The sequence below is a fragment of the Rhinatrema bivittatum genome, chromosome 6, assembly GCF_901001135.1.
Source record: "Rhinatrema bivittatum chromosome 6, aRhiBiv1.1, whole genome shotgun sequence".
Classification (NCBI taxonomy): domain Eukaryota; kingdom Metazoa; phylum Chordata; class Amphibia; order Gymnophiona; family Rhinatrematidae; genus Rhinatrema; species Rhinatrema bivittatum.
In genome coordinates, this window is record NC_042620.1 from 10,550,130 (window position 1) to 10,575,091 (window position 24,962).

General features: G+C 51.8%; 1 protein-coding gene across 3 annotated transcripts in view; it reads left to right on the forward strand.

Moving 5' to 3' along the window:
- Positions 1 to 24,962, forward strand: part of CFAP65 (cilia and flagella associated protein 65) — a 401,443-nt gene that overhangs the window by 280,934 nt on the left and 95,547 nt on the right. For all 3 annotated transcript variants that reach the window (XM_029605027.1, XM_029605028.1, XM_029605029.1), the window contains exons 23-24: positions 4,017 to 4,208; positions 12,586 to 12,744. In XM_029605027.1, the coding sequence (XP_029460887.1) occupies positions 4,017 to 4,208; positions 12,586 to 12,744 (351 nt within the window). The remainder of the gene's footprint in view (positions 1 to 4,016; positions 4,209 to 12,585; positions 12,745 to 24,962) is intronic.

A 24,962-nucleotide genomic window follows, 5' to 3' on the forward strand; every position in this document is an offset into this window, starting at 1 on the left:
TTCCACCGTCATCGGTGGGAGTATTAAGAACATAAGAACATAAGAAATTGCCATGCTGGGACAGACCAAGGGTCCATCAAGCCCAGCATCCTGTTTCCAACAGAGGCCAAAAACCAGGCCACAAGAACCTGGCAATTACCCAAACACTAAGAAGAACCCATGCTACTGATGCAATTAATAGCAGTGGCTATTCCCTAAGTATAATTGATTAATAGCCATTAATGGACTTCTCCTCCAAGAACTTATCCAAACGTTTTTTGAACCCAGCTACACTAACTGCACTAACTACCTTCTCTGGCAACAAATTCCAGAGCTTTATTGCCTTTCCTGGGAAGGCTACGGACCCGAAGAGAATTCCTGGGAACAAGCCGCCAACATCTTGGACAAAGGCCTTCTCCGCCAGTTTCATGTGAATCACCCAGGTAAACCCCGGCCTCCAGGGGTGTAGGAGGGGGGGTACTGTTGCGATCCCGGGTCGTGCCCCGGGATCTCCACTCACCTCCGGCCCGCCGAACCCGAGACGCAGCCGCCCAGGCCTGAGACGCGGTCTACTGCGGCGTCCCCCTGCGAGGGAGATGCCACCGCCGATCTGCCGCTGGCCCCACACCCTAGGCGCGCGCAGCGCAGGGGCTTTCTATTTAAAGGGGCCAGCGCGGGAAAACAGAGGACGCCCCCCTGCTGATGTCAGACGCTGCCGGGTTATTTAAACCCGGCAGCCACAGCTAGCCAGTGCCTTGCAACAAGGTTGAGTCTTCGGAGTAGCTAGTTGTGCTTCCTGCTTCCCGGTTCCTGCTTGTTCCTGACGTCTGATTCCTGGCTCCTGACCTTGCTTCATTCTTCGACTCCGGCTTCTGCTTCCGTCCCTGGTTTTGGCATCCGACGTCTGATTCCTGGCTCCTGACCTTGCTTCGTTCTTCGACTCCGGCTCCTGCTTCCGTCCCTGTTTTTGGCATCCGATATCTGACTTTGATTCCTGACCTTGGCTTGTTCCTGGACTTTGGTTTCATCTCTTCCTACTGCCGCAGGTACTTGTTCATCACCGCCCGGAGGGTTCTCTTAAGCCCCAGCGGCTCGGGTCCTCATGGGCTCCTCCCGGGGGGACCGCGGGCTTCCAAGGTGAAGTCTTTTCTGACCTCCTGGGCGTCTTCTCATCGTTGGATTACCTCGGCAGGCTGCTCTTCTGATCCTTGGTCGCACAGGATCCACCTAAGAACAAGAGGCCCGGGTCCCTACGGAATCCTCCTGGGGGGACCTCAGGCTTCCAATGGTGAAGCCTTCTTCGAAGTCTCTCCTCAGTGCTGCCTCCCGGCAGCGGCACCCACTGTGGATATCCACAGCATGACACCTGCAGTCTCAGCCGGCCCAAGGGTCCACGAACATAACACATGTAATCATTGACGATATGAGCTGGCATTTTGGAAACAACGTCTGTAATAATATTACCATAAATGACCCCTGTAGTCACTGACCATAGGAGGTGGGATTTTGGAAACAGCGTCTGTATTAATATTACTGTAAATGACCCCATAGTCACTGACCATAGGAGGTGGGATTTTGGAAACAGCGTCTGTATTAATATTACCATAAATGACCCCATAGTCACTGGCCATAGGAGGTGGGATTTTGGGAACAGCGTCTGTATTAACATTACCGTAAATGACCCAAGTAGTCACTGATCATAGGAGGTGGGATTTTGGAGCAGCGTCTGTATTAATATTACTGTAAATGACCCCTGTAGTCACTGACCATAGGAGGTGGGATTTTGGAAACAGCTTCTGTATTAATATTACCGTAAATGACCCCAGTAGTCACTCACCATAAGAGATGTGATTTTGGAAACAGCGTCTGTATTAATGTTACCATAAATGACCCCGTAGTCACTGACCATAGGAGGTGGGATTTTGGAAACAGCGTCAGTATTAATATTACCAAAAATGACCCCATAGTCACTGACCATAGGAGGTGGGATTTTGGTAACAGCGTCTGTATTAATATTACCGTAAATGACCCCAGTAGTCACTCACCATAAGAGATGGGATTTTGGAAACAGCGTCTGTATTAATATTACCATAAATGACCCCGTAGTCACTGACCCTAGGAGGTGGGATTTTGGAAACAGCGTCTGAATTAATATTACCGTAAATGACCCCATAGTCACTGACCATAGGAAGTGAGATTTTGGAAACAGCATCTGAATTAATATTACTGTAAATGACCCCATAGTCACTGACCATAGGAAGTGAGATTTTGGAAACAGCGTCTGTATTAATATTACCGTAAATGACCCCGTAGTCATTGATCAAAGGAGGTGGGATTTTGGAGCAGCGTCTGTATTAATATTACTGTAAATGACCCCTGTAGTCACTGACCATAGGAGGTGGGATTTTGGTAACAGCGTCTGTATTAATATTACCGTAAATGACCCCATAGTCACTGACCATAGGCGGTGGGATTTTGGAAACAGCGTCTGTATTAATATTACCATAAATGACCCCATAGTCACTGACCATAGGAGGTAGGATTTTGGAAACAGCGTCTGTATTAATATTACCGTGAATGGATTCTGGATCCTAAGGCCCCGAGGAACAGGAACTGAGCCCTTAGATAGGGCTGAAGCAGGAAGTTAGCAGCTGAAGACTTCAGGTGGGGTTGCGGATTTGGGGGATGTTGGAAACAGCGTCTGTATTAATATTACCGTAAATGACCCCGTAGTCACTGACTATAGGAGGTGGGATTTTGGAAACAGTGTATGTATTAATATTACCATAAATGACCCCATAGTCACTGACCATAGGAGGTGGGATTTTGGAAACAGCGTCTGTATTAATATTACCATAAATGACCCCATAGTCACTGACCATAGGAGGTGGGATTTTGGTAACAGCGTCTGTAATAATATTTCCGTAAATGACCCCGTAGTCACTGACCATAGGAGGTGGGATTTTGGAAACAGCGTCTGTATTAATATTACCATAAATGACCCCATAGTCACTGACCATAGGAGGTGGGATGTTGGAAACAGCGTCTGTATTAATATTACCGTAAATGACCCCGTAGTCACTGACCGTAGGAGGTGGGATTTTGGAAACAGCGTCTGTATTAATATTACCATAAATGACCCCATAGTCACTGACCATAGGAGGTGGGATTTTGGAAACAGCGTCTGTATTAATATTACCGTAAATGACCCCATAGTCACTGACCATAGGAGGTGGGATGTTGGAAACAGCGTCTGTATTAATATTACCGTAAATGACCCCATAGTCACTGACCATAGGAGGTGGGATTTTGGTAACAGCGTCTGTATTAATGTTACCATAAATGACCCCATAGTCACTGGCCATAGGAGGTGGGATTTTGGAAACAGCGTCTGTATTAATATTACCGTAAATGACCCCATAGTCACTGACCATAGGAGGTGGGATGTTGGAAACAGTGTCCTTTTTCAAACTTTGTGTGAGGTACTGTGATAGCTGAAATAAGCTCCATGTTTCAGTGTACAATTTAGTAAACAGTAATAATAAAAATAATATATGGAAGGACCCTGGTTCCCACTCCACCTCAGAGGTAGATTCTTAACACTTTTCGAAAATTTTGTGACATAAATTGCCAGACAGTTCATCTTCCCCATAAACTGAAAAAAATATAGAATAAGTGTGATCTGTGAGCTAAGGGAAAGGAATTGATGTGTACTTAAGCAATAAAGTTTGGTTGTGATGGAGCCTTGTCAGTCCCAAGTGCTACTGTTAATGAAATGTTAAAGTTCATTAGAAAACTGAGAGAGGTTTCGGGAGGGCCTGCTGTAGTGATACTGCCCTGTATTTCAGTGTCACTGAGGCATTAAGGAAGCAGAAAGAAAAAGGCCTCACTAATTTACCTTGGGTGTGGCTGAGAATGAGTAGAGCTGGAGCTCTCTGCTGAGATTTGCTTGCGAGCTGTCTCCTGGTATCTGATTGACTGATGCTAACCATTGCAAATATGAATTTAACAGTGAGCACTCCCCATCTTGGCTGCAGATTTATGAGCTGTACAACGGGGGATCGTTGACTGTGATGTATGAAATTCAGCTGGCTCCCCTGAGGGCCATCCAGGAGCACAACTTCCAGCATCCTGTGTTTCAGTGCCTGAACCCGCGAGGAGAGATTCTGCCTTGCACGAGCGCTCATATTGAATGGATCTTCTCCCCACTGGAGGCCAAGACCTACTTGGTAAGGAGCGGCAACCCAGCACAGAGGTTAACATCCCATCACACAGAGATAATGGCATGAGCTACTCAGCAGCCTCAACTCGGGATGTTTCCTGCTGCCCTGGGGACAGTGACAGTTACAGCTGTTCTCTGTTTATATCTTTTCCCAATGTGTCTCTTCAACATCTCCCCGCTCTATCTTCCAGACCCATCAGAGGTGCATACAAAGACACACTCCACACCCCCCCAGCAAAACCTTCCTTAAGGTAACGCGCCTTTTCTTCAGCAGGCCCCACTCAGTGGAATGTGCTCCCCCCCAGACATCCGACAAGAACCCTGCCACACTACTTTCAGAAAGCAACTTCAAACCTGGCTTTTCAGCCAAGCTTTTCCAGGAACTTAGCCTGCCCACTCCCCTTCCTTCTCCTATTCTCTGCGTGGCAGGCTGGACCCTCACTGTATTCTCCCAGGCAACACATAGTCTGTTACTTACCTTAGATGTATTTCCCATTTTTACCTAATGTTATTATTCACATTTCCTCATGCAGGTGATTGTATTTATGTAAGTAATTGTATTTCTCTAAATTGTAGTTTCCCACTTCCCAGTTTGTATCCCTTGTTCCATGTACCGCCTCCAGGTGATCTTGTTGTTCTCAGTTTAAATGTAAACCGATGTGATTTGTAGGTCATACAGGAACACCGGTATAGAAAAATGAAATATAATAATAATAATAATAATAATGTAGCATCTGTAGGTGCCCTTAACATCTTGGCATGTACAGACAAACAAGCAAACACGGGCCCTTACTGAATCTTTCCTTACCCACTGTCTTATAACCATCCAAAAATGGCTCCACAGCAATAAATTAGCTCTCAACATAGAAATCATTGTGTTATCACGTTCTCCTATTTAAAACACCCCCAACAGTTTCTCATTCCATCACTCTCTCCCAAACTGTATATAATTTGGGAGTCAGAATTGACTCCTCTCTGGCTATGCATGACCATATATGAAGCATTATCATCTCTTCCTTTTACAAACTCCGTCTACTCCGTCACCTCAAGCCCCTTCCAGTTGGTCCTTCAGTCTCTACTATTCTCTGGTATGGACTATTGTAACTCTCTCTTAGCAGGTTTCCCATTATACGCAGCCTGTCCACTGCAGATTATACAAAACTCGGCAGCAAGACTCTCATCCATGAACACATCCCTGCTGTCCTCCGATCACTACACTAGAGCTTGCAGTAATCATACACTCCACTATTTACAACTTATACACCCCCTGGGTTTCCTCCACTCTCCCACCCAACCCTGCTATTAGATGTCCTATCTCCAAAGCTTACCCAGCTTGATGGCACCAGAGAAGGCGCTTTCTTCGTTGCACGCCCTCTCCTCCAAACAGGCCTATACGGTACAGTGGAGCGCACTGTTAACCCGCATTTCGACACGCGTTTCGACGTAAGGGGTAATAGCGCATCGAAAACGCGCGTCCAACCCCCCAGAAACTAATAGCGCCCGCAACATGCAAATGCACGTTGATGGCCCTGTTAGTTATTCCCGCGCGATTCAGTAAGTAAAATGTGCGGCCAAGCCGCACATTTTACTTTCAGAAATTAGCGCCTACCCAAAGGTAGGCGCTAATTTCTGCCGGTGCCGGGGACATGCACAGAAAAGCAGTAAAAACTGCTTTTCTGTGCACCCTCCGACTTAATATCATGGCGATATTAAGTCAGAAGCTCCAAAAGTAAAAATTAAAAAAAAAAAAAATTAAAACTTGGCCCGCGGCTCGAAGACGGACGCTCAATTATGCCGGCATCCGTTTTCCGAACCTGTGGCTGTCAGCGGGTTTGAGAACCGACGCCGGCAAAATTGAGCGTCGGCTGTCAAACCCATTAACAGCCGCCGCTCCTTTTACCGCGGGCCCCTACTCAAACTCAGTTCCCTGTACGTACCAGGATCAGTCCAGGACACCTGGGTTGTGACTCCGCACCAGTAGATGGAGACAGACTAAAACTTGTGGGCGGAGCCATATATGCCCCTGTGCCAGTCACAGCCCCTCAGTCTTACTCTGTCTCCAGTAGATGGTGCAGGTCCGGTCACAGCCCTGCCTGCCCTGGTTCTGGTACTCCGTCAGGGTCGGTTCTTTTGATTTCGTTAGGCCAGTTTAGGCTACGGTGTTTTCTATTTGGGAAATTTTTTCTAAATTGTCACTTAGGTCCCTTCGCCCTGCCTCCCAGGGGGGTTGTGAGGTTCTGAGGGGACCACCCCCCCCTGGTTGAGGCCGCTGCTAGGGTCGAGGACCCAGCTGGCCTAGTAGCAGCGTCAGGGGTGACACCGGGGAGCCCGGTTCACTCACCCCTGCTGGATTAGGGCTCCAGGACCGTGGACAGCGACAGGCTTTTTTGTTAAAAAAAAAAAAAAGGTTTGTTTTTTATTTTGTGCCGGCTCTCTCTTGCTTCGCGTCGCCGCTCGCAGGGGGGGCGCCGCCGACTGGGGGAGGCCGTTCGAATTTTTTTCTTTATTTTTCGTCGCTCCTGCTGCCCCGTTTTCGCGCCTCTTCGCCGGCATGCCTCGCGGCTCCGTCTGCCGGGCCTGTGGCTCGGCGCGCGCGCGTCTTTCGCGCGACAGTCTGTGCGCGGCCTGCATCCCGGGCGGAGAGGGGACGTCTGGGGCGCCTCGGGGGGCTCGTTTTCGGCCCGCGCGATCGCCTTCGCGCGGGGGGGGCGCTGCAGAAAAGCCCCAAGAGCTTTTCCCGCTTAGCGCGGGAGTGGCGGCCATTTTGGCCACGGGCCGCGAAATGGCGCGGGAAACGGCAGGGCCTTCGGCCTTGCCTCCCGCGCTTTCCCCGCAGCGGATCGCGGTCGGAGGGGGTCCCTCGGGGGACACAGGGTCCCCGGGGAGTCCCGCTGATTTTTCCTCGGACTCGAGCTCCCTTTTGGAGGACCTTGCGCTTTTGTTGCGCAAGGTCCTGAAATATAAAAAAAGCAAGCGCGGCCGGAGTGAGGCTCGCAGAGCTCCACCGCAGAAGAGGTCCAGGAAGCCTTCGGGGGTCGCGGAGGGGCCCCAGGGCGCCTCGCGGGGGAAGCGGCCTCCACGTGGCGTCCCACAGGAGGCGGACACCGATTCTTCCCCCGAGGAGGACGCTGATTCCCCTGAGGAGACCCAGAAGGAACCCAACGATGTGGGAGCGGACGGCTCCGCTACGTCCGGCGTAGCAAAAGGCTCACAGGCAGTTGAAGGAGACGATCCCAAAGTGGTCAGGCTCTTCCGTAGGGATGAATTGCCACCTTTAATTCCAGCCATTATCCAAGAACTGGGAATAAACCCTCCTCCGGCGGTGGTTCGTCAGGAAGCGAACATGGATCCGGTCCTGTTAGGCCTCACGGGACCAGCAGTTGCTTTTCCGTTCCATTTTTCTTCAACAGACATCATGTTCAGGGAATGGGACACTCCGGAGTTAGGGTTGAAGGTCAGCAAGGCCATGGACAAACTTTACCCGCTCCCGGAGGATGCGCTGGACCTTCTCAAGTTTCCCAAGGTGGATTCGGCGGTTTCGGCGGTTACGAAGAGATCTACTATCCCGGTTACGGGTGCGACAGCCCTTCGGGACCTTCAGGACAGGAAGCTGGAAGTACAGCTCAAGAAGATTTTTGAGGTTTCAGCGCTAGGAATTCGGGCCGCCATGTGTACGAATTTCGCTTTGAGAGCTGGCTTACGCTGGGCTCAGGTCCTTCAAGCCAATGCGGATCTTTCGGCAGACGAGGCAGCGCAAGCGGATAAGTTGGAAGCGGTAATAGCATATGGCGCAGATGCACTCCACGATCTGCTGCGCACTTCGTCTAGATCCCTGGTGGCGTCTGTCTCGGCGCGCCGCCTCCTGTGGCTACGCAACTGGGCGGCGGATGGCTCTTCTAAGGCTCACCTCGGGCGCTGCCATTCAAGGGTAAATTGCTGTTCGGCAAGGAATTAGATGACTTGATGGCTTCCCTGGGGGAAAATAGGGCTTTCAGGTTGCCCGAAGATAGATCCAGGTCGCGGCCTTCCTTTTCAGCCAGGTCCCGCTTTCGTGGGCCCAGGAGGGCGCGGCCTCAAAGGTCGTCGGGGCACTCGTTCCGGTCTTCCTCCTCCCGTACCCCACAGTGGCAGCAGCAGCAGCAGCAGTCCTTTCGTGGGAGGCGCTTTGGTAGACCAGGGGGTGCCCTGGCCATCACGGCGCCCAAATCTTCACAATGAAAGGGGGTCGGCCCTTCTCCCGCCGCAGCCTCAGCACGCCGTTCCCAACGTCGGGGCGCGGTTGCTGTCGTTTTTCGAGAGATGGGCCGGAATAACGTCGGACCAGTGGGTCCTCACCGTGATAAGACACGGCTACGCATTAGATTTTGCTCGCATTCCAGTGGACAAGTTCCTGGTCTCACCCTGCAAGGCTCCCGAGAAGAAGGCGGCGGTGCTAGACACCATCCGCCGCCTAGAGGACTTGGGAGCTATCTCCCCCGTTCCGGTCAGCCAACGAGGAACGGGCCGTTACTCCATTTACTTCATCGTTCCAAAGAAGGACGGCACGTCCCGACCAATTCTGGATCTCAAGGGGGTGAACCGATGCCTTCGCGTTCCTCGCTTCAAAATGGAGACGATCCGGTCAGTCATCGCCGCGGTCCGGCCAGGCGAATTCCTGGCCTCCCTGGACCTCACGGAGGCGTATCTTCACATAGGCATCCAGCCGTCGTTCCAACGCTTCCTCAGATTCTGCATTCTGGGTCGGCATTACCAGTTTCGGGCGCTCCCCTTTGGGCTCGCAACGGCCCCTCGTACTTTCACGAAGGTGATGGTCGTGGTGGCGGCGCAACTGCGCCGAGAAGGTCTCCTGGTCCATCCATACCTGGACGATTGGTTGATTCGGGCGAAGTCCGAGGGTCAGTGTCGGATGGCGGTGGCCAGGGTCCTCCATCTGTTGCAGTCCCTGGGATGGGTGGTCAACTTCAGCAAGAGTCATCTGACACCCACGCAGACCTTGGAATATCTGGGAGCTCTTTTCGACACGAAGCAGGGCAAGGTGTTTCTGTCCCTCGAACGGATGGTCAAATTGCAAACTCAGGTACACCGCTTGTTGTCTCTCCGCCAACCGCGGGTCTGCGACTACCTTACGGTCCTAGGGTCTATGGCTTCCACGCTGGCGCTGGTGCCATGGGCGTTCGCTCATCTGCGACCCTTACAGTCATCCTTGCTTTCCCGCTGGAAGCCGGTCTCGGAGGATTTCCACTTACCGCTTCCTCTAGCGGGACACGCGAGGTACAGCCTGCGTTGGTGGCTGGACCCCAGTCATCTTTCCGCCGGAATCTCTCTCCTGGTGCCCAGTTGGACAGTGGTGACCACGGATGCCAGCCTCTCCGGTTGGGGAGCGGTCTGTCTAGGGAGCTCAGTTCAAGGCCTATGGTCAGTGTCGCAAGCCCAGTGGTCTATCAATCGCCTAGAGACCAGAGCGGTCCGTCTGGCCCTGCAGGCTTTTCTACCTTTGCTGCGGGGAAAGGCAGTCCGAGTGTTGTCGGACAATGCGACCACCGTGGCATACATCAACCGGCAGGGGGGGACCCGGAGCCCCCAGGTGGCAGAAGAAGCTCAGCGCTTGATGGCCTGGTCGGAGCTACATCTCAGCAACCTCGCAGCATCTCACATTGCGGGAGTCGACAACGTGCAGGCGGACTATCTCAGCCGTCATCGTCTGGATCCCGGAGAGTGGGAGCTGGGGGACGAAGCGTTTCTTCTCATTTGCGAAATGTGGGGGGTGCCCCACATGGATCTGATGGCCACGTGGCACAACGCGAAGGCCCCGCGATTTTACAGTCGACGACGAGAGCGGGGGGCAGAAGGCGTCGATGCGTTGGTGCTTCCCTGGCCGACGGATGTGCTGCTCTACGTGTTTCCCCCGTGGCCGATGATCGGCAAGATTCTACGGCGCATAGAGTTGCATCCGGCCAACGTGATCTTGGTGGCACCGGAGTGGCCTCGCCGGCCGTGGTTCGCAGACCTCGTACAACTGGCAGTAGCGGCACCCCTTCGGTTCCAGGGAATGGCGGCCCTACTCCATCAGGGCCCCGTCTGTTTGGAGGATGCGGATCACTTCTGTCTCGCGGCATGGCTTTTGAGAGGAATCGACTGAAGAGAAAAGGTTATTCAGATGCGGTGGTGGCCACGCTACTGCGTTCCAGGAAGCAGTCGACGTCTTTGGCTTACGTCCGTGTCTGGGTCGTCTTTGAGGACTGGTGCGTGCAGCGAGGGGTGGACCCCACTTCGGCTTCTGTCGCTGAGGTTCTAGCGTTCCTTCAGGCGGGTCTGGCCAAAGGTCTGGCGTGCAGTTCCCTACGGGTCCAAGTGGCGGCGCTGGGGTGTTTGCGAGGTAACTCCCTGGCGCTTCACCCGGATATTGCTCGTTTCCTTCGGGGTGCTAAGCACCTTCGCCCCCCGTTACGTCTTCCTTGTCCGGCTTGGAACCTCAACTGGGTTCTCTCCGCTCTATGCACGGCGCCGTTTGAGCCCTTGAAACGCGCGACTCTTAAGGATCTCACTTTAAAAACGGCATTCTTGGTGGCGATTGCCTCGGCACGGCGTGTTTCCGAGTTACAGGCCCTGTCCTGTAGGGAACCTTTCTTGCGTATCTCCGATTCGGGGGTTTCCTTACGGACGGTTCCTTCCTTTCTTCCGAAAGTGGTCTCGTCTTTTCACGTGAATCAATCGGTGGAGTTGCCCGCTTTTGCGTGCGGAGACTCCTCTGCTACCGAAGAGAGGGAGTTACGGAGGCTTGACGTGCGGAGATCCCTCCTCCGATATCTGGAGGTCACTAATCCGTTTCGGGTCACAGATCATCTGTTTGTCCTGTTCTCTGGACCAAAGAAAGGAGCTGCAGCGTCCCGCACAACGATCGCTCGTTGGCTCAAGGAGGCCATTGGTGCGGCGTACTTGGTGCGGGGAAAACCTCTTCCCGTGGGGCTGCGGGCTCACTCGACTCGATCTCAAGCAGCGTCTTGGGCGGAAGCTTCTCAGGTGTCGCCTCAAGAGATTTGTAGGGCGGCCACCTGGAAGTCGTTGCATACTTTTATCCGGCATTACCGGCTAGATGTCCGGGCTACCGATTCCGGGGGTTTTGGAGAGAGGGTACTCCGAGCGGGACTCTCTGCTTCCCACCCTCAGTAGGTTGCTCTGGTACATCCCAGGTGTCCTGGACTGATCCTGGTACGTACAGGGAAAGGAAAATTAGTTTCTTACCTGATAATTTTCGTTCCTGTAGTACCAAGGATCAGTCCAGGATCCCGCCCGCAGTGCTGCGCTGAAGTAATGGAGAGTCCGCTCTGTGTTTTGCTTTGCTCTGTTCCGCTTGTTCGCTCTCTCGGTTGGAGAGTCCGTTTCCAGAAGGGGTATTTCTTTCCCCGTTAGTTAGCGGTATCTAGTTTTGTTTACTTCTCTGGTTGTGTTCTACTTTGACATTCCGTAAGACTGAGGGGCTGTGACTGGCACAGGGGCATATATGGCTCCGCCCACAAGTTTTAGTCTGTCTCCATCTACTGGTGCGGAGTCACAACCCAGGTGTCCTGGACTGATCCTTGGTACTACAGGAACGAAAATTATCAGGTAAGAAACTAATTTTCCTTTTGTTGTAAGGGAAGGGACTTGTGAGCAGGTTTTGCTTTGTACAGTACTGTCCACATTAACATCCCTGTGGAGACAGATATCTTCTGGTAGTTGGGCAATTGATTACAGCTTTCGGAAAGCTGAGAGAATATTTGCAGAGATGGTGTATTTTACTCCCTTGGCTGTTCTTTTGGCTTTAGTTTTTCATTATGTGCCAGACATCATCTTCTGGGACAAAAAGAAAAGAGGGAGTTCTCTTGGAAGGCCTTTCAACCCCTCAAGCAAAGAATATCTCATTAGTGTTCTGCTCCTCTCAGAGATTGTATTTATATCCCCCCTGCACAGACAGGTAAGAAGTAAAAGCAGCAGTGGCATTATAGGGCAAGACTCCAGGCTGATGAGACAGAGAGTTAAAACATTTGAAATACACTTGTAATTCTTTGGTAGAGAGGGTTATGGAAGATCCCAAGTCACCCCATGGGACCACTAGCACCACAAAACACACCTCAGTGACCTTCACACAGAGCTTTAACGACCAGTTTTTCCTCTCTGTACCTTCGTATCTCTCACCGCTTGCACACACCCACAGCACTGAGACTACTTCTGCTTGTGAGCAGAATCAGTGTCTCTCATTCTTTCTAACAGGAGTCACTACTGGGACAATAATCGAGGACGTGAGCTCTTCTCACAGTTCTCTTCATACTTTAGAATGAAATGAAAACACAAGGCATTCATTTCTTCTGGATGGCAGTAATCGACTTGTGTTTTCTGCATACTAGGTAGACATTCCTATTCATATTATTGGAGGTGATTCCACCCTCATCACCTTTGAAGGCATCGGCTACGATAGAAACATCCTGGGAGAGACTGCCGCCTTTGATGATTTTGTAAGCGAAGGAGTCTTAACAGGAGCTCAGAGGCTTACCCTTCCCGGGCAGGTAAGCAAGTCATGAATATGATACACTGAATGAAAGGTGAGAAATCAAATTTCCGATTCCTTATCATCTCCCACCCCAGGCTAGACAAATGGGCTTTTCTCCCCTCCAGCAGATGGAGACAGAGAAGAAAAGCTTTACTGTACTGTCTGTACTGTGCCACCTGCAGTCTCTCAGTATTCTCTCGACTCCAGCAGATGGGAGAGGTGTCTAACCTGCAGTCGGAATTTGCAGATGAAATTGATTCCCAGGGGTACTAGTTACTATTTTGGGGATCATCCCCCTGGTTGTGTAGGATCGAGCACTGGTTTGGTGTTCCTTGGTGGGACTTGGACCTGTCCCAGAAGGGGGTTTGATAGCCAACGATGCTGGGTCCCTTAATCCTAATCCCCCTCTTCCTCTCTCTCTCTCTGGCTGATTCCTTCTTTCCTCTTCAGAAGACTTCAGCAAAGGGAAGAATTTGCTTTCATTATTAGGGATTTGGTTTTTTTAGGGGTATTGATCCCTTTAAGAAATTTTGAAAAAAAAAAGATACAGGGGCTGTGTGAGTGGCGGATAGCCATGATGATGCCAGGAGTTTCAGCGGGTCCTGCCTACGGTGTGGGCTGTTTGTGGCTGAAGTTTGGGATACAGAGAGCAGGGAGAGAACTGCTGAGATTTGATTTGTTCTCCTGTGGGCCGTGCCCTGCTCATATGGCCGCTTCTGCTGAGCATGGGAAGCAGAGCTTGGCCTGCATTGAACGCAAGGGGAAGTTGCAGGCCTATGGTTTGTGCATGGTGTCACGGGTGATGGGGAGGATGGCTCGGGAGCTTCTCCTTTCTCTACTGAGTTAAAAAAGTCAGCAGCCAAGAAACAGAGGTCCTGACTTGCAGAGGCATGCTTGGTGGTGAGGGGGAGAGGGACTTAGACAGCAGAGAGGGGCAGCCATTTTGTTCTCTTCCCCTGCAGGTCAGTGAAGCTCGGGGGAGGAGGTTTATGATCCTGCATGCTTGTCCCCCAGGGCAGAGGGGGATCTAGTGCTCAGTGATATCTAAGAATGATCCGGATGCTGAAAAATCATTTTTCAGCATCCGGATAATTTTCATATTTTATTGTATAAACGTTTACACTTTGTATAAACAAAGTATAATGTTTAATCTTCAATTGTGTTGTATCCTCCCCCTATCCCTCTGCACCTTTCCCCCTCCTCTCAACCTAAATTTTTGTATCTAGTCCTTTGTATGCATTTCACTCTGTGTGCATTCCACTCCCAGCACCTAGCTCAAAATGTTTATCTCCTAGCACCTTTCATTCCCTACCCCTGCTACTATTCATGCACCTGTTTAATCTCTTATGCGTTTTATGTCCCCTGTACGTACCCGGATCAGTCCAGACTCCTGGGTTTGGCCCCCCCTGTAGCAGATGGAGACAGAAGTTTACAAACAAAAACTCCGCCTATATCTAGGCTGTTGCCACCATTCTTCTGTCTCCTAGCAGGTAGAGAGGGTGCCAAACCTACAGTCTGAGCTGAGGCCTAGATTTAGCTGGTAGTTAGTGTGTAAAAAAAAAAAAAAGAGGAAGAGAAAGCAGTTTGAGAGTAGGAAGCCGACGGATTGGGGTTCGGGCCGCAGAGGCTTGCCTGCTGGTCACCGAGCCTGCCTCCCAGAGGGTAGTGAGGTCCTGAGGGGACCATCCCCTCTGGTTGAGGCTGCTGTTACGTGGGGGAGCTCCACTGTCAGCGTCTATTTATTTATTTATTTTATTTAACATTTTTTATATGCCGAGGTTCTAGAGACAAAATCACTAAGCACTTCGGTTTACATACAACTATTGAAATGACTGACTTGAGTCTTACAGAGAACAGGAAATACAGAACTTGGATATTATACATTTAAACTCATAATGACATAGAACCTTTAAATACAGAAACAGTAAAGGTTGGTAGTAAAACATGTAACAGGCGATTATATGAGAATAGAGCAATATGAGATATTATCTGTGGTTGTTTGGCAATGAAAAACATGTTAATTTGCATTCAGTGGGTAGGAAGGATTAAGATCGAATTAGGCGTAGGCTAGGGAGAAGATCCAAGTCTTGAGTCTTTTTTTGAAAGTAATTGGACATTGTTCAAGTCTAAGTTCTGAAGGGAGAGAGTTCCAATGATTCGGGCCGGCTGTAGAGAAGGCTCTTTTATTTGAAAATGATTTAATTGGAGGTGTTTTTAGAGAGCCTATTTGGGCAGCTCTCAACGGGCAGGAGGAAGAATATAGTTGTAAAGGAATATTGAGGTCAAGAGGAGAGGATTTATATATAGATTTGTGAATGATAGAACAAGTTTTATAGAGAATTCTATATTTAATTGGGAGCCAGTGGAGTTTCTTTAGAATTGGAGTGATGTGGTCCCTTTTTTTTGATTTTGTCAGAATCCTAGCTGTGGCATTCTGTAGCATTTGTAGAGGTCTAAGGGAAATCGCTGGGAGACCAATTAAAAGGGCATTACAATAGTCAATCTTAGAAAATATGATCGCTTGCTATCAGGGCTGGGGGGTGACATTGGGGTGCCTGGTTCCCTCCCCCCAGCTGGACCCGGACCTGATTTACCAGTAACTGTGTCTGTGTGTAAAAAAAAAAAAAGTACTGCCTGTTCCCTGTACGTACCAGGATCAGTCCAGACAGTGGGTTATGTCCCCCGTCCAGCAGAGGGAGTCAGACTAAACTTCGAAGGGTGCTGACACATAAGCCAGTGCACCCTCTGCAGGAGCTCAGTATTTCTCTGACTCCAGCAGAGGAGAGTAGGGGAACCTGGCGCTTCCCCTGGATGAGCTTTAGTCTTGCTTTAATTTTCTTTCTCTTGTTCTTCTGTGATTGGATCAAGTTAGTTTATTTAAAAAAAAAAAAAGATCAAGTTTTTACTTTAGTGTGAGGTTGTCGAGCCTGTCTTGCGGTCAGTTCTGTCTTTATTCTATCTGGCCCGTGTTTTCCCTGCATCTTTGCCTGGGGATAAGTTGGCAGTTGTTTTTTGGTTTCAGGAGTTTTCCTTCTTCAGCTGCGATTACAGCGGGAAGCTGATGGTGCCAGCCTCTCCTCGCTCTGCCGCCAGTAGCCCTGCGGTCCCGCGATGTTTTAATTCCCCGGGACCGCCTCAGCAGGGAAGGGGTGATTCCCCTGCTGCCTCTGGGGGCACTCGGGGAAGTGGAGGTGAGGACGATTCCCGCTCCCCACGGCATTTTCGAGGCATCCCCCCCCCCCCCCGCGGCTCGCCCCCCCTCCTTCCCCGGCCGCCTCAGACCATGCTGCGGCCGTCCCGCTGTGCGGCTTGTGGCGAGCCGGGGTACAGACTATCGAGGGGGGGCATCCGTTCCAGGTGCCTCCCCGGCGGGGAAGGCACCTCGAGTCGCGAAATTGCTTGTCTTGCTGCACTCCGGAGCGCCAGGGGCAGTGTGGGCCGGCCCCTTCGCCGCCTTTGGCGGGAACGGCGGCCATCTTGGATCCCCTGGATTGCGTCTCTCAGCCATTGGGAGGGGAGGGGCAGGTTTTCTTCAACAGTTCCCCTCCGATTTTAATGCAGGTGGCCAGCCTCGATGCCAGGGCCCTTCCAGAGGACCCCCTGCCCGCCCCTCCCCCGGACCTTCCAATATTTTCACCGGACTTCATTGTGCTTATGCACAATGCATACCTCCAGCGTTGGGAAGCCCCAGGACACCTTCCCAGGAGCCCCCTTCCGCCAAGACCCCCCGCCTCATGGATCTTACGCTGGGGGACCAGAGCACATCAGGCAGTGTCTCAGGGACTACACATGGGGGCCCCAGGGTCCACTTTGCCCCTTCCACATGGGGAGGAGTGGGCGTATACCCGGACCAGGGGGGAGATCCCCCCCTGGATCAGCCGGATGATCCCCTAGCTGAGCCACAGCTAGAGAGAGGCGACCCGCAGGTGCTCCACATCTTCGGGAGAGATGAACTTGAGAATCTCCAGGTCCTGCAGAAGTTGGATCTTCATCCCTCTCCCGACCCGCTGGGACCCTCTGCTCCAGTGGGGCATCGTCTGCTAGACGGGGGGACCCGGTCCTGGCGGGGTTGCTCCCCCAGTCTCGGACCTTTCACGCTCATTCTACGTTTCTACAACTATTGACTAGGGAGTGGGACTCTCCCGAATCCTTCCTAAAGGTCGGACGAGCTATGGTGAAGCTCCATCCTCTCCCGGAGGACTTCCTGGCCTTGCTCAAGGGGCCAAAAGTGGATTCGGCGATGCCAGCATTTACCAAAAGGATGGGTGGCATGGCCCTTCAGGAACTCCAGGACAGGGAGCTAGAAATCTGCCTCAAGAGAGTCTTGAAGTCTCGGCACATGGATTGCATGCGACTGCCTGCAGCTCCCTCACCCAGAAGGCGAGCCCCCGTGGGGTTCAACAGCCGCTCACATCTCAATCCCTGCCACCTGAGGAGGCGACTCCGGCCGACCGCCAGACTGGCGGCCATAGTATACGGGGCGGACGCCCGATATGCGTTGTTCTGAGTCTTGCGTAGATCTATGGACTCGGCGGTGGCAGCGGAACATCTTTTGTGACTCTGCCACTGGTCGGCAGGTTCCTCCGCCGAGACCAGCATGGGCTTGCTTCCTTGCAAAGGCAAGTTCCGCGTTGGGGAAGACCTCGATCACATCATCAAGTCTCTGGAAGGGAGTACGGTCCACCGGTTGCCTGAGGATCGTCGGAGGACTTCCAGTGCCCTCAATCCCTCCAGGTCGCGACACCGAGCTCAGAGTCATTACCGGGGGTACTGACCGGCGGGACCGAGGGCGTCTTCTTTCAGATCCCAGTCCTGGCCCCGTTCCTTTAGAGATTGCAGGCACGCCCGGGAGGGGACGGGTCAGGGGACCCTCAACAAATCCTCTCAATAATGTCAGGCTCACTCACTCCTCTCTCCCTTGGATCGGGGGTCGCATCTCCCTCTTCTACGAGGAGTGGGTGCACATTACCTCAGGCCAGCAGGTCCTCGCCATTTTAAGGAACGGCTACGCATTAGAGTTTGCCCGCCTGCCAAAGGATCGGTTTCTCTTCTCTCCTTGCGGTTCGTCTCACAAGAGGCTAGCGGTACGACAGCCCCTAGACCGCCTCCAGATGCTGGGGCCAATCAGCCTGTCCCCTCAGGTGAGGTGGGCTCGGGCCATTATTCCATCTACTTCATCGTACCCAAGAAGGACGGGTCTTGCCGTCCAATCCTGGATCGCAAGGAGGTGAACAAGTCCCTCAGGGTGCTCCATTTCCATGCGGAAACCCTGCGCTTCATCATCGCGGCGGTACAACAGGGGGAATTTTGGGGTTCTTTCGCTTCAAGATCCTAGATCAACCCCTTCGGGTCCGGGCTCTTCCTTTCAGTCTGGCGGCCGCCCCACAGCTTTTCACAAAGATCATGGCGGTGGTGGTGACGTCTCTGAGACGAGAGGTGATCTTCCTCCGTCCCTACCTGGATGACTGACTCATTCGGGCGAAGTCCTTCGCGCAGGGACAGGCGATAGTCTCCAAGGTCGTACAGCTCCTCCCATCCTTGGGCTGGGTAGTGCACTTCACCAAGAGTTCCCTCACACTCTCTCAGTCCTTGGACTTTTTGGGAGCACAGTTCGATACTCTTAGGGGCAAGGTCTTACTGCGCCCGGACACAGCTCAGGCCTTTCGGGAATACATACAATGTTTTATTATGCTGCCAGCGCCCACGGCTTGGGGCTATCTACAGACCCTAGGATCTATGGCGTTCACGGTCGACCTCGTTCCTTGGGTTTCTGCTTACCTACGGCTGTTTCAGGCGGCCCTGCTATCCCGCTGGAAGCCGGTCTCACAGGCCTGCCAATTCGTTCCACCTCTCTCCTAGCAGGTCAAGGATGGCTTGCACTGGTGGCTGGATCCGCGGCATCTGGCATACGGTCTTTCGCTCGAGTTCCCGGATTGGGTGCCAGTCTGTCCGGATGGGGGAAGTTTGCGGGCACAGCTTGACCATCATCCACTTCTTTCCGCTGGTGCGGAATCGAGCGGTACGCATCCTCTCGGACAACGCGACCACTGTCATATCTATCAACCGGCAAGGCGGCGCAAGGAGTTGACATGAGACGGCCCGTCTGAGGATATGGGCGGAGCAGCGCCTGGCGCTCCTGGCGCCCTCCCCACATCGCGGGCGTGTACACCGTGCAGGCAGATTACCTGACCCGTCAGCGACTGGATCCTGGGGAGTGGGTTCCCCCCGAAGAGGTACGGCAACGCATCGTTCATCGCTGGGGGCAGCCTCGCTTGGGTTTGACTACGTCCCTCAACGCTACAGCAGTCAGATCCTTCAGCCGCTGTCGGGAGCGGGGGGCAGAAGGAGTGGATGCTCTAGTGCTCCCATGGCCTCCTCTACGTATCCCCCCCATAGGCTCTGGGGGGCAAGTTCATCCGGAAGATAGAGCACCATCTGGGTCCTGTCATCGTAGTGGCCCCTTCGGGCAGGTCTCCGCTGGGCACAGCAGCTCTTGGCCAATGAGTCTCTGTCGCCGGAAGAAGCATGCCAAGCGAGTCGCTTGGAGGCGGTGATCGCTTATAGTGCGGATGCCTTCTATGATCTTCTTCGCACTTCGGCCAGGATGATGGTTTCGGCGGTGGCCGTGCAGAGGCTGTTGTGGTTACAACATTGGTTGGCGGATGTGACTTCTAAAGCACGGCTGCGTTCCTTGCCCTTCAAGGGGAGACTGTTGTTTAGTAAAAATTGGAAGATTTGATTGAATCCCTGGGGGAGAATAAGGTTCACCGTTTACCGGAGGACAGGCCGTGGTCTCGGGGGGCTGGCCCTTCCAGGTCGCGTTTTCGCGGTAGTCGCCGGCCTCGAGGCTCCCGGGGATCCGTTTCTTCTTTTCGTCACAGTGCACAGCGTCAACAATCTTATTCGCAGTCCTTTCGCGGGCGCCGTTTCAGTCATTCGGGCGCCGGACAGACTGTGCAAGGGGGCAAACCTGCACAATGATGGGCGGCCGGTCCATTCCCAGAATTGGGGGGCGTCAGCCGTTTTTACGAGGAATGGACCAGGATCATGTCGGACCAGTGGGTCCTAGATGTGATAAGACATGGTTACGAGTTAGATTTTTTACACCGGCCGTTTCCGTTTTTCCTGGTATCCCCTTGCGGGTTCTCAGCGAAGCGACGGGCGATACGGGCCACACTAGATCATCTCAGGGAGCTCGGCGCGATCATTCCCGTTCCGGTCAACGAACTTCGCAGGGGCCGGTATTCCTTTTACTTCGTAGTACCAAAGAAGGAAGGAACGTTTCGGCCCATCCTGGACCTGAAGGGGGTCAACAAATGTCTGCGGGTTCCTCGGTTTCGAATGGAAACTTTACAGTCGGTGATCACGTCCGTGCGTCCGGGGGAGTTTCTGGCCTCCCTGGACCTCACGGAGGCATATCTCCACATCGGCATTCGGGCAGAGCATCAACAGTTCCTTCGGTTTGCAATGCTGGGGCAGCATTTTCAATTCCAGGCGCTCCCATTTGGTCTGGCCACAGCGCCTCGAACGTTCACCAAGATTATGGTGGTAGTGGCAGCGCACCTTCGGAGGGAAGGTTTGTTGGTGCACCCGTATTTGGACGATTGGCTAATCCATGCCAAGTCGGAGACGCTCTGCCGAGCAGCGATCCAGTGGGTTCTCCAATTGTTGGACAAGCTCTGTTGGATAGTCAATGTCTCCAAGAGTCAGTTGACGCCGTCGCAGTCCCTGGAGTTTTTGGGAGCATTGTTCGACACGCGTCAGGGAACGGCTTCTCTTACACAAGACCGAATGTTCACATTGCAAGCTCGCGTTCGCAGATTGTTATCCAAGCAGGTGCCCATTGTCTGGGACTATTTGCAGGTGTTGGGTCCATGACGTTAACATTGGAATTGGTACCTTGGGCGTTCGCTCATATGCGGCCCTTACAGTCAGCGTTGCTCTCCCGATGGAACCCGGTCTTGGAAGAATTTCATCTGCCCTTGCCCCTGACTCTGGCAGCCAGGATTGGTGGTTGTATCCGGCCAACTTGAGTCGCGGGGTTCCTTTAGAGATCCCGTCTTGGACGGTCATTACCACGGATGCCAGTCTGCTCGGCTGGGGAGCAGTGTGCTTACGGCGTTCAATACAGGGGCAGTGGTCACCTCAGGAAGCGTCGTGGTCCATAAATCGTCTGGAAACCAGAGCGGTTCGGCTGGCTCTTCTGGAGTTCCTACCACTCATTCGCGGCAGGGCAGTCAGAGTGTTGTCCGACAACGCGACCATGATGGCGTACATCAACCGACAAGGGGGAACCAAGAAGAGTCAGGCTGTAGCGTCCGAAGCTCGTCTCATGTTCGCCTGGGTGGAGCGTCATCTCAGTTGTCTCGCAGCCTCCCACATAGCCGGGGTAGACAATGTTCAGGCCGATTTCTTGAGCCGAAATTGGCTGGATCCAGGAGAGTGGGAGCTAGCTGAGGATGCCTTCCGGCTCATTTGTGCTCGGTGGGGCACACCTGCGAACGATTTGATGGCAACCTTCCGCAAGGCGAAAGCGCCTCGGTTTTTTGCTCGAAGGCGGGAGACGGCAGCAGAGGGAGTAGATGCTCTGGCTCTTCCATGGCCGACGGACGTACTACTCTGTGTTTCCTCCGTGGCCACTCATAGGAAAGGTGTTGCGGCAGATCGAGGTACTCTCGGCGGATGTTGTTCTGGTGGCGCCCGAGTGGCCACGGCGCCCGTGGTTCACAGACCTCCTGAACCTGATGGTAGAGGAGCCTCTCCGTTTCCCGTATGTTCCGGACCTTCTGCACCAAGGACCCGTGTGTTTTGACCAGGTCGATCGCTTTTGTCTAGCGGCCTGGCTTTTGAGAGGCAAAGGCTGAGATCTAAGGGCTACGCGGAACCGGTGGTCGCTACTCTATTACGCTCCCGGAAGACGTCTACTTCCTTATCTTATGTTAGGGTCTGGAACTTGTTTGAATCGTGGTGTCTAGACCGGGACGTGGTTCCTACGCGAGTGACCATGCCGGATATCCTTCTGTTCCTGCAGGACGGTTTGTCTAAGGGTCTTTCATGTAGTTCCTTGTGGGTTCAGGTGGCGGCGCTGGGTACCTTACGTGGTTTGATTCAGGGGAAACCAGTGGCGGCTCATCCTGATGTAGCGCATTTCCTGCAAGGGGCGGAACATCTGCGGCCTTCGATTCGTCAGCCTTGTCCGTCCTGAAATTTGAATCTTGTTCTTCGGGCCTTGTGTGGCGCTCCGTTCGAGCCTATTCGCAAAACCACCTTGAAGGATTTGACACTGAAGGTAGTGTTCTTAGTGGCCATTGTTTCGGCGCGTCGGATTTCCGAGCTTCAAGCATTGTTGTGCAGGGAACCCTTTTTGAGGATATCGGAATCAGGGGTATCCTTGCGTACTGTTCCATCCTTCTTACCCAAGGTGGTTTCTTCTTTCCATGTCAACCAGTCGGTTGAGTTACCGTCGTTCTTGCAACTCGATGATTCGGATACTTTGGCTAAGGACCTCCGTAAATTGGATGTGCGGCGCGTCCTGTTACGTTATCTGGAGGTAACTAATGCGTTTCGGGTTTCCGATCATCTGTTCGTACTGTTGAGTAGTCCTCGAAGGGGCAATGCGGCGTCCAAGACTACCATTGCGCGATGGTTGAAAGAGGCCATCAATTCGGCGTATATGTTGCAGGGTCGATCCCTGCCCTTGGGGCTGCGTGCCCATTCTACTCGCTCTCAGGCCACTTCTTGGGCGGAATGTCAACATATCTCGGTGGAAGAGATTTGCAGGGCGGCCACATGGAAATCTTTGCATACTTTTTCCTGGCACTACTGTTTGGATGTCAAGGCTCCCGGTGCAGGAGGGTTTGGAGAAGGTGTGCTTAGAGAGGGCCTCTCCGGATCCCATCCCAGGTGAAGTGCGCTTGGGTACATCCCAGGAGTCTGGACTGATCCGGGTACGTACAGGGAAAAGAAAATTAGGTTATTACCTTTGATAATTTTCGTTCCTGTAGTACCACCGATCAGTCCAGAGTCCCACCCGGATAAGTGCTACTATCGGGAGAGGCCATAGTATACGTGCTGCTGTCTGTTTGATATTTTGCTCCTTTTTCTGTCTGTTATCGGTATCTTGGGTTCGTTTTCCCAGTTGGGCGTTGAGAACCGGTAATGAGGATTCTGTTGGACTGGTGTTGTTGGTCCTGGTTAGAAGGTTCGTTAGCCAGTTTGATTTGTGATTTTCCTGCTCTGACATTAAGTAATACTGCCGGACTGTAGGTGGCACCAGCCTAGATATAGGCAGAGTTTTTGTTTGTAAACTTCTTTCTCCATCTGCTAGAGGGGGGGCCAAACCCAGGAGTCTGGACTGATCCGTGGTACTACAGGAACGATAATTAGCAGAAGGTAAGAACCCAATTTTCTTTTTTTTGCTTTTTGTACAACTTTTTGGGGTGCTCAGAAATGACACCTGCTCCAGCCAGGCATTAATTTTTGAGCGCAAAAACCTGCATATTGGACGCATATTATTTTTTTGCATTCGGAGTGAATAGCTAATAGCCTCATTCACATGCATTTGCATGGGATGAGTGCTATTATATTCCCGGTGCGTTGGATGCGCTAATCCCCTTATGGCATCAGATGATGTCACCCATCTTGCTGTGTATGGAGAACACCTGTTACATATAAGCAACTTCGCTTTTTCCGATGGACAGCAGGATGTCAGTCCTTACAAAATCCTCCCGTCTTTCCTTGTAGTTGGTTTCTCCAAGTCTTAGCTTTATCATGGACTGAGGGGTCCTGCCAGGAAGGCAAGGAGGTGGCTAGGTCTGTACATGCTCAGTAGAACATGCTCGAAGCTTCTAGAAGCTTTGAAATCAAAGTTCTGTGCCGGGCTCCATCAGATAATGTAACCCACATGTGAGGACTGACATCCTACTATCCATTAGAGAACTTTTAAATCTTAACTCCTGATTGTCCCACTTACAGCCTCATTAAGTTTTAACCTTTGTTTTAATAAATGAACTTCCTAAAGTCTTTTTTGCCCCTTATATTCATTAGATTGAAAGCTCTACTGTCTCTTATATGTTTTTGAACAGTGCTGCATATGTCAAATAGCGCTATAGAAGTATTAAGTAGAAGTAATGATAGTTCCCTGTACGTACCAGGATCAGTCCAGACGGTGGGTTATGTCCCCCGTCCAGCAGATGGAGTCAGGCAAAGCTTCGGAGGGTGCTGGTATATAAGCCTGTGCACCCTCTGCTGTTGCAGATATGTAACATCACTTTCTCCTTTTAGCCCATCTTTTCAAATAATGCTCAAGGCAGCTTATAGCATTATTAGTATTCAGATGCAATGTCCCTGCCCCAAAGAATTCACAGATGCACCAAGAGATAAAGTGACTTGTCCAAGGTCACAGTGGGTGTCAGTGGGAGATGTGGGATTTGTGCTCTCGTTTCTCTTGTTTTCAGACCATTGCTCTAACCACTAGGCCATTCCTAATGGTTAGAATATATTAGAAGCCAAGGTGCTCCTTTTTCTTCTAGAAAATTACGACATATATACTGGATGCAAAATTAGAGTATGGGCCCCAAAAAAAATCAATTCTGGAAGTTTATCATAAGCTCCTCTTGTGGATACATGGTTGGGGTCATGGATAAAGGATAGACTGTCTCGTTGGTTAGAAACTTGGTTGTAAAGATACTTGTAAATTTGTATCCCTGACCGTCCATATGGCAGTTTTTTAAAACTTTGTATTCCTGACCACTCACACGAAGATCTGTCTGATCCTATATTGTTGAAGATCTTTTTGGTCTCCTGTTCTGTCCCTCCCGATGCAGCCAGTGCAAAACACGGCCGTGTCGGGGGACCAACAATGTTATTACAATTCATTGTTCTACTGCTTTCAAATGCAAGATATGTCTGCCTGATAATTATGTTGAGCGAATACAAACTTGTTCTACTCCAGTACGGCTTTTGTGCCTGTAGATGGTTCACCTGACCTGACACAGCCCTGATTAGTTGGATTTGTGATCATGACCCAGAAATGTCATGGGTTTGTAATCACAACCTAGAAACATCAAGTTTCCACACATCTCTGTTCAGATTGCACTGGTGGTCATGTTGATGCTTAGAAGCTGGGAGGGCCAAACTTAGGTACTGATTATTATTAGTAGACCCCCCCAAGACACTTCACTAGGGTCCTTCATTCCATGCTAGACATGTTTTGTGTGACTAGCTTTTCCTTAC